Source organism: Pan paniscus, chromosome 20 (assembly GCF_029289425.2).
Source record: "Pan paniscus chromosome 20, NHGRI_mPanPan1-v2.0_pri, whole genome shotgun sequence".
NCBI lineage: Eukaryota > Metazoa > Chordata > Mammalia > Primates > Hominidae > Pan > Pan paniscus.
In genome coordinates, this window is record NC_073269.2 from 41,953,520 (window position 1) to 41,963,240 (window position 9,721).

The 9,721-nt window shown below is 49.9% G+C and overlaps 1 protein-coding gene and 1 pseudogene across 1 annotated transcript; one reads left to right on the forward strand and one right to left on the reverse strand.

The window, feature by feature from the left end:
- Positions 1-1,036: 1,036 nt before the first annotated feature.
- Positions 1,037-3,153, reverse strand: LOC100980044 (LYR motif-containing protein 2-like; annotated as a pseudogene).
- A 219-nt stretch (positions 3,154-3,372) lies between these two features.
- On the forward strand, positions 3,373-8,907 carry LOC117976891 (uncharacterized). The gene is made up of 2 exons (XM_034944218.3): positions 3,373-3,592; positions 4,316-8,907. Exon 2 carries the CDS (start codon positions 4,657-4,659, stop codon positions 5,431-5,433), a length of 777 nt encoding a protein of 258 aa, XP_034800109.1. The 5' UTR covers positions 3,373-3,592; positions 4,316-4,656; the 3' UTR covers positions 5,434-8,907.
- The last annotated feature ends 814 nt before the right edge of the window (positions 8,908-9,721 follow it).

Genomic DNA, 9,721 nt, shown 5'->3' on the forward strand with positions numbered 1-9,721 from the left:
CTCTTTTCTAATTTATCTATTTATTTTTTATTTTTTTTGAGGCAGAGTCTCGCTATGTCACCCAGGCTGGAGTGCAGTGGCACAATCTCAGCTCACTGCAACCTCTGCCAGGTTCAAGCAATTCTCCTGCCTCAGCCTTCCAAGTAGCTGGGACTACAGGCACCCGCTACCACGCCAGGCTAATTTTTTTGTATTTTTAGTAGAGATGGGGTTTCACCGTCTTAGCCAGGATAGTCTCGATCTCCTGACCTCGTGATCCACCCGCCTCGGCCTCCCAAAGTGCTAGGATTACAGGCGTGAGCCACCGCGCCTGGCCTTACTTTTTTATTTTTAGAGACTGGGCCTCACTCTATCACCCAGGCCAGAGTCCAGTGGCACCATCTCAGTTCAGTGCAGCCTTGATCTCCCTGGGTCAAGCAATCCTCCCACCTCAGCCTCCCAAGTAGCTGGGACCACAGGTGTGTGCCACCACACCCGGCTGTGCCCCTCTTGTCTTAGGATGGTCTTCAGGTCTCAGCTTCTCTACCTTGCGCCTTCAATCCCTTATTCTGTCTGAGAAACTTACATCCCTCACTCTCTCCAAATACAACCACTTCCTCAATATTCAAAAGGCTTCTTCCGATGCTGGGCGCGGTGGCTCACGCCTGTAATCGCAGCACTTTGGGAGGCTGAGGAGGAGGGTGGATCACCTGAAGTCAGGAGTTCAAGACTAGCCTGGCCAACATGTGAAACCCCGTCTCTACTAAAAATACAAAAATTAGCTGAGCATGGTGGCACCTGCCTGTAGTCTCAGCTACTTGGAAAGCTGAGGCAGGAGAATTGCTTGAACCCAGGAGGCGGAGGTTGCAGTGAGCCAGGATTATGCCACTGCACTCCAGCCTGGGCAACAGAGCGAGATTCCATCTCAAAAAAAAAAGGTCCTGGCGTGGTGGCTCACACCTGTATTCCTAGCACTTTGGGAGGCCGAGGTGGGCAGATCACCTGAGGTCAGGAGTTCGAGACCAGCCTGACCAATATGGAGAAACCCCATCTCTACTAAAAATACAAAATTAGCCAGGCGTTGTGGTGCATGCCTGTAATTCCAGCTACTCGGGAGGCTGAGGCAGGAGAATCGTTTGAACCCGGGAGGCAGAGGTTGGGGTGAGCCAAGATTGCACCATTGCACACTCCAGCCTGGTCAACAAGAGCGAAACTCCGTCTAAAAAAAAAAAAAAAAAAGGCTTTCCAGGAATAAATTACTTTCTTGTCTGTCTTTGGTCTTTTTTTTTTTTTTTCAGCTTTATTGAGATACAATTCAATGGATTTGAGTATATTCAGAGTCATGCAACCTAACACCACAAGCTAACTGCAGGATATTTTCATCACCCTGAAAAGAAACCCTACACCCATTAACAGTTAATCCATTCCACCTACAGCCAGCCTAGGCAACCACTAATCTTTCTGCCTATTCTGGACACTTCATATGAATGGAATCATCACGTGATCTTTTGTGACTGGCTTCTTTCACTTAACGTTTTCAAGGTTTATCCATGTTTAGCATATATCAGTATATCAGTCCTTCTTTCTTTTCACTGCCAAATAATGGTTATGGGCCTAGGGGTAGAATTGCTAAATCACGCGGCAGCTGTGTTTCATTAGTTTGAGGAACTGACAGTCTGTTTCCTGAAGTGGCTGCACCATTTTACATTCCCACCAACAATGTATGAGGGTTCCAATTTCTGCACATCTTCACCAACACTTGTTACTATTTCTCTTTTTAATTACAGCCATTCTAGTGAATGTGAAGTGATATCTCATAGTTTTTCGTTTGCTTGTTTGTTGTTGTTGTTGTTGTTTGGAGACAGAGTCTCACTCTGTCATCCAGGCTGGAGTGCAGTAGGCACAATCACAGCTCACTGCAACCTCCACTTCCTGGGTTCAAGTGATTCTCCTGCCTCAGCCTCCCGAGTAGCTGAGGCTACAGGCATGCACCACCACACCTGGTTAATTTTTGCATTTTTAGTAGAGATGAGGTTTCACCATGTTGGCCAGGCTGGTCTCTAACTCCTGACCTCAAATGATCCACCTACCTTGGCCTCCTAAAGTACTGGGATTACAAACGCGAGCCATTGTGCCCGGCCTCATAGTAGTTTTGATTTACAATTCCCTAATGATTGTGTCCAGCATCTTTTCATGTGCGAACTGGCCATTTGTTAGTGGGTTTTGCTTCTTTTAAAAACTGCTGAGCCATCCATAAACATTTTCAAAATGCAGGGTATGTTTTTCAGTGTTAAGGCAACTGTTTTGATGTGTTTTCCTTTGCTCTCTATCACCAAATACTGTACATACAAATAGTAAGACTGGGCTTTGTGTTGTCCATTGTTAATCCTAAATGCAACAAAACACATGGAGACTTTGAAAATCCTTCAGAATAATGCTATAGTTAAGATTTTGCTAAAGCAAGTGTTTTTTCTAACTCCTTGAGCTGCATATTGCCTTGAGTAATCATCATCCGAATTGTATCCTCTTCGGTGGCACTTTTGTTTCTTTTGAATTCTTCCCTTGCCCAATCCTTCAGGTATTTGCGATCAGAATCATTTGGAACTTGCTGAATTGTTTAGAAAATCCTTCTGTAGAGGAGAAGAACTTGTTGCCTTCTGATGAACTGCTTTAACATTAGTGTTGCTAGGGGTAAGCGGGAAGCGGCCATGTCTGCCAGCCGTCCACCGGAGCCTCAGCTGGTCTTTTTCCTTCTTTCCTTCTCCATTCCTTACCCTATCTGTCCCTCTCCCCTCGTCCATCTCTTCATCTCACCATAACCCTTTTTTTTTTTTTTTTTTTGAAACGGAGTTTCGCTCAGGCTGGAGTGCAATGGCGTGATCTCAGCTCACTGCAACCTCCACCTCCCCGGTTCAAGCAATTCTCCTGCCTCACTCTCCAGAGTAGCTGGAGTAGCTGGGATTACAGGTGCACGCCACCACGCCTGGCTAATTTTTGTGTCCTTAGTAGAGATGGGGTTTTACCATGTTGGCCAGGCTAGTCTCAAACTCCTGACCTCAGATGATCCACTTGCCTCGGCCTTCCTAAATGCTGGGATTACAGGCGTGAGCCACTGTGCCTGGCCTTCACCGTAACTTTTGTGTATCTTTCCCTCTCCCACATTTACTCTCTATGCCGATCTCTGTCCCCACCTCCCCATAGCTGTCTTTCCTTTCTCTGTCCCCTCTTTTCTCCACCCAGCACCCCCATACTTAGGCCTCTGTATGATCAGTGGCACCAGGTCAGGCTGGAGCCAGTACTAATGGGTACATCTGTGTGCAGACCCAGGGTGGGTGCTGAGGGCCAGGCCCAGGCACCTAGGAGTATAAATGCCCCTGCAATGTGGTTGGCCTCAGCCCTGCTCTGGCAGGTGACCCCCGGGCCCTGGGCTCTGAGGCTGAGCCCTTCTCTGAGGTCTCCCTTGTGCCCCCTACTGCCCCTGCAGTGGGAGGCCTGGAGGGAAGGCTGGCAGGAGGAACCACACTAACCAGTCTATCTCCCTCTACCCCCAGCTGTGCCTCGGTGCCTTGGGTTTCCTACAGGGTGAGTGCCCCAGAAGGAACACAGAAAGCTGGTGAGTTGGTCTGGATTTGCAGCAGAGTGTGGGGTAGGGAGGGGCTGGTTGTGCTGGCTCAGGTTGGGAGGCTGTCTGGCATGGCTCTGTGACAGGGGATTGGCCACAGTGGAACTTCTTGGGACAGGGCCCTGGCCAGCTGGACAAGGGGCTATTTGGGCAGACTGTGTGCCAGGAGATTGGCAAAACTGGTTCTGAGGAGGCTGGGCGGGCCTTTTGGGGACAGATGGTGCAAAAGAAGCAAGTTTAAGCTAATATTGATATAGCTGACTTCATGCCATGGCTTTGACATCAAGTTCCCCATCGTTCTGTGAAGTGTGCACCAATACCCCCTTTACAGACACAGCAGCTTAAGCCCCAAGAAAGGAGGTGACTTGCCCAAGTTCACTTGGCTAGAAAGTGGCCGAGTCGGCTGGGCAAGGTGGCTCACGCCTGTAAGTAATCCCAGCACTTTGGGAGGCCAAGGTGGGAGGATCGCGTGAGCCTGGGAGACCAGCTTGGGCAACAGATTGAGTCTCTTCTCTAAAACAGAAAAAGAAAAGGAAGGAAGGGAGGGAGAGAGGGAGGGAGAGAAGGAGGGAGGGAGAGAGGGAGAGAAAGTGGCAGAGTCAGAATTAGAATCTGACGCATTTAGCTTCCAAATCCACCGGATTATTCTTGACTGCCTCCTCTGGGCTCCTGGTTCCCTCAAGCCCGACGGACGTCTGTGTTTTATGTTTCCAGGGCTGCCGCTTCATCACGGCTTTCTCGGAAAACGGGGGCGCTGAGAAGCCCAACTTCCAGCTATATATGTCGCCACCGCCCACAGGGCCCCCGACGGCGATGCTGGTGACAGCGCTCCCTGCGTGGGCGCCACTCTCCCCGTGCTCCCCGCGCCTGCAGCCAAGCACGACGGTGTGGGTGTGCCCGCCCGAGGCAGAGGAGCTGCAGGGCTCGCGGCAGGCGGCGCTGTGCAAGCAGCGACGTCGCGGCCCGAGGAAGTGGAGGCGGTGAACGCGCGTGGGCGCGCCTCCCGGGACACGGCGCTGGCTCTGCGGCGCTACCTGCTGGGCACTCCCTAATCGATGGTGACGCCGTCGCTGCCGCCCGGCGACCGGCACAAGGAGTTTGCGGTGGTGGCGGGCGCTGGGCCCACGCTCTTGAGGCGCCTCAAGCCCCCTAAGCCTGTTCTGCTGGACCGCGTAGGCCACCCTGCCCGCTGGCCCCATCTATTGAGCCTTGAAGGCTTCCAGAGGCGCTGCAGTTGCAGAGAGCAGGAGACCTATCCGGCACCCGCGTCGTGGCCGCCCATCCTGTCGCGCTGCTGGCTGGCCTCAGTTGTCTGCAAGCGAGAAGCAAGGCCTGTGGCCACGCGTTTGGACGACCGCCGCCCCAGGGTCGCTGGAGTGGTCTCCACACGGTGCCCCACTTTGCCCCAGAGCGTCCCGGGCGCCGAGACTGCGTGTTCCTGGAGGCTAGTGGCCCGGGTAGCCTGTGCTCCTGGTGCTGCGACGCCGACCGGGCGTGCGTGGGCTCTGCGCCCTGGCACGGTGCTGCGCTCTGTGGTGGACCAGTGCACTCTCTGGCTTTGCGCTCTTCGGCTGGCGTGCAGGTGTTTTTCCCCCCGAGGCCGCCGCGGCCCGCGGGGGTTGACACCTACGATCCCTCCTTCGCGCTTACGCCCTGGTGGGCGCGTTCAGCTGCAGCTTCACAAGCATGGCGCAGCCAAACTTTTCCAACGTGGAATTTGCACCTGCCCCGGTGCTCCCGGACTGCCTGCTGGGCCCGAGCCGCGTCATGAGCAGCATTCTGACCAAAGGCTGGTCCCGGCTCAGGGCTTCGCCTGGACTGAGGTGGCCTAGGGGCGCAGGTGCAGGGCAGTGCAAGACCTGGAGAGGAGCGGGGCGCCCATGGGCATGTTTAGCTTCGGCATCGCCCAAGGCGCAGGCTTCGGGACCCAGGCCGTAGGGCAGCCGGTGGCAGATGAGCAGCCCTGAGGGCCCAAGGGTTTGGGGAGGTGAACCGGCAATGGGATTCGTGGATATTAGGATTGGAGAAAATCATAACACTACATTCCATTGCTTATATAACAAGAGAGGTAGTTTTTTTTGTTTTTGTTTTTGTTTTTGTTTGGTGGTTTTTTGTTGTTGTTGTTGTTTGTTTTGGTTTGGTTTTGCTTTGCACCCCACCCGACCCTCAATTTTTTTTTTTTTTTTTTTACTAGAGACTTTTTTTTTTTTACTAGAGAATTTTTTTTTTAGTATTTTTACTAGAGACTGGGTATCAGCATGTTGGCCAGGCTGGTCTTGAGCTCCTAACCTTAGGTGATCCACCCGCCTCGGCTTCCCAAAGAGCTGGGATTACAGGCCTGAGCCACTGCGCCCGGCCCAGAGAGGCAGTTTTAAAATACAAGTCTGTCCCTCCTCCACTCAAAATCTCCTTGGCAATTATCCCATCTCCCAGCAAAAGCAGTCCTTACAGTGGTTTAAGAGTTCCTACATGATGTGTTCCCAGCACACTGCTCATCTCATCTCTCTCCCTTGCCTCACTGTACTCCAGCCACACTGGTTGCCTTACTTTCTTCTTCCTACCCCAGGGCCTTTGCACTGGCTGTCCCCATGATATCCCTGTGGATCACTCTCTCCCCTCCTTCAAGCCTTTGCTCAAATGTCACCTCTCCACTGAGGCCAACCTGACTGCCCAATTTAAAATTGCAATCCCCAGGCCAGACATGGTGGTTCACGCCTGTAATCCCACCACTTTGGGATGCCGAGGTGGGTGAATCACTTGACAAGGTCAGGTGTTCAAGACCAGCCTGGTCAACATGGAGAAACCTCATCTCTACCAAAAAATATAAAAATTAGCCAGGCGTGGTGGCACGTGCCTGTAATCCCAGCTACTTGGGAGGCTGAGGCAGAAGAATCACTTGAACCCGGGAGGCAGAGGTTGCAGTGAGCAGAGATGGTGCCACTGCATTCCAGCCTAGGCGACAGAATGAGACTCTGTCTCAAAAATAAAATAAAATTGTAATCCCCCACCCCCAACATTACCTAGCCCTTTCCCAGAATTTTTTCACAGAATATATCACTTTCTGTATAATTACTTTTTCTATTATCTGTCTACAACACATACATTCCTTAAGGGCAATAATTTTTTTAACCGTTTAATAACCTTAAAAAAAAAAAGAAAACTGAGGCAGAGTCTCCCTATGTTGCCCAGGCTGATTTTGAACTCCTGGGCTCAAGGGATCCTCCTGCCTCAGCTCCCCCAAAATGCTGGAATTTCAGGTGTGAGCCACCGTGTTTGGCCTGTTGTCAAGTTTTTGTTTGTTTGTTTGTTGTTATTTTGTGATGGAGTTTTGCTCTTGTTGCTCAGGCTGGAGTGCAATGGCATAATCTCGGTTCACTGCAACCTACGCCTCCCAGGTTCAAGCAATTCTCCTGCCTCAGCCCCCCAAGTAGCTGGGGTTACAGGCATGTGTCACCATGCCTGGCTAATTTTTTGTATTTAGTAGAGATGGGGCTTCACCATGTTAGTCAGGCTAGTCTCGAACTCCTAACCTCAGGTGATCCACCTGCCTCGGCCTCCCAAAGTGCTGGGATTACAGGCGTGAGCCACTGTGCCCGGCCTGGCATGTTGTAAGTTTTAAGATACACAGTTAACTGAACAATTTAAAGTTTCCAACCTGAATGAATTTTCACATATGTTCATCTGTGTAACCCTCACTTAAATGAAGCTATTAGAACACTTCTATCACCCCACATAGCTTCATGAGGTCAGATTCTTACAAAAAGCTTTTGTGCACTATTAAATCTCCAGCACCTGTGACAGTGCCCAGCTCTCAGCAAACATTTGTGGAAGGAATAGTAATGGTTGTAATTTGTTAAATGTGCACCACATCATATGCCAGGCACTGGGCTCATAGAGGCAATTATTGCCCAAGGTCATACCTTTTTATTACAGTGTAAAATGTGAACAGTGGGGTGGGAGAAGGGATAAAATAATAATAGCTAGTACTGAGTGCATAACTCTGTGCATTATTTCTTTTTACCTTCCCGCTTGTCTTTGAGGTTGACTGTCTAATAATATTGTGGGGTTTTTTGTTCTTTTTTTTTTTTTTTCTGAGAAGGAGTCTCCCTCTGTTGCCCAGGCTGGAGTGCAGTGGCACTATCTCGGCTCACTGCAACCTCAGCCTCCCAGGTTCAAGTGATTCTCCCGCCTCAGCCTCCCGAGTAGCTGGGATTACAGGTGCATGCCACTACGCCCGGCTAATTTTTTTAGTTTTAGTATAAACAGGGTTTTGCCATGTTAACCAGGCTGGTCTCAAACTCCTGACCTCAGGTGATCCACCCACCTTGGCCTCCCAAAGTGCTGGAATTACAGGCATGAGCCACTGTGCCTGGCCTGTTTTTTGTTTTTGTTTTTTCTTTTCTTTTTTAAGATAGAGTCTCGCTTTCTTACCTAGGCTGGAGTGCAGTGGCATGATCTAGGCTTACTGCAACCTCCGTCTCCCAGGTTCAAGCGATTCTTGTGCTTCAGCCTCCTGAGTAGCTGGGATTACAGACGCACAGCACCACCACGCCTGGCTAATATTTTTGTTTTTTTTTTTTTTTTTTTTTTTTTTTAGTAGAGACAGGGTTTCACCACGTTGGCCAGGCTGGTCTCGAACTTCTGACCTCAGATGATCTGTCCACCTCAGCCTCCCAAAGTGCTGGGATTATAGGTGTGAGCCACTGTGCCCGGCCAATTTATTTTGTTTTGTTTGAGACAGGGTCCTTTTCTTTCACCCAGGCTGCTGTGCAGTGGTGCAACCGTGGTTCACTACAGCCTTGACCTCTGGGCTCAAATGATCCTCTAGCCTCAGCCTCCCAAGTACCTGGGACTACAGGCGTGCACCACCATGCCTAGCTAATTTTTATTTTTTGTACAGACAGGGTCTTGCTATATTGCCTGGGCTGGCCTCAAATTCCTGGGATCAAGCAATTCACCTGCCTCAGCCTCCCAGACTGTTGGGATTACAAGTGAAAACCACCACCCTCAGCCTATAATAATATTGTAACGATTGCTTTTCCCTGGGGAGAGGGGCCGAGACCAGAGCTCAAGTCTCTTGCCAAGCTCACACAGCTAGAAAGTGGCAGCGTCTGGATTTGAACCCAGGTCTGTCTGTGTCCACAGTGCAAGCTTTTAACCACCTTTTTGGTTGTGGGGGGTTTTGTTTTGTTTTGTGTTTTGTACCACCTTGCAAAGACTTATAAAGTAGTCTAGACTTATATGCTAAGTGGCAAGTGCTTTTTTAAATAATGTACATACATTATATAATGTTCTCTTTACAGTCATCCTGGAGATGGGTCTTTTTGTTATCCTCATTTCATAGAGAAGACAGTTGAAGGTTTAAGCCATGAAATCACTGCCCAAGGCCACATGCTGAACAGATGTCAGCTTTGAACCCCAAGCCTGCTTGGGCTGCTGGGAAACAGGCATGTTGTCTCAGAGGGCACCGCGCTCGGCGAAGACTCAGCGAGACTGGACGCTGACCACGGTTCTGAACACACTGTGCTGCGGGACCTGGGCTTTTCCTGTAACCCTGAAATCCCATTCAACCTCTTACGGTCCTGAGAAACAACGGGAGACCAGGGAGATGAGAGAAAAGTGAGGGAATGCTCAGAGAGAGAGGCTGGGTTTCTTAGAAATGAAGACAAGGACTTCAATTCATTTATTTATAACAGCTCAGAGCTGGACTCTGGAGCCAAGAGTCCTGGATGCAAATCCTGCTCCAAGCTGTGTGATTCTGCATAAGTCACTTCATTTCTCTGACTATCTACTTCCCCTCTATTAAAGGTGGATAATAGTATGAACATCATAAGGTTGTTGTGGCATTTTAAATTAAATTATTTATTATTCCTATTATTATTTAATAGAAATAGAGATGGGGTCTTGCTATGTTGCCAGGCTGGTCTCAAACTCCTGGGCTTAAGCAATCCACCCACCTTGACCTACCAACACACTTGGATTACAGGCATGAGCCACTGCACCTGGCTCTAATTTTTTATGTTTATTTATTTATTATTATTTTTTTTTTATATGGAGTCTCACTCCGTTGCCCAGGCTGTAGTGCAGTGGTGCAACCTCGGCTCACTGCAACCTCCGCCT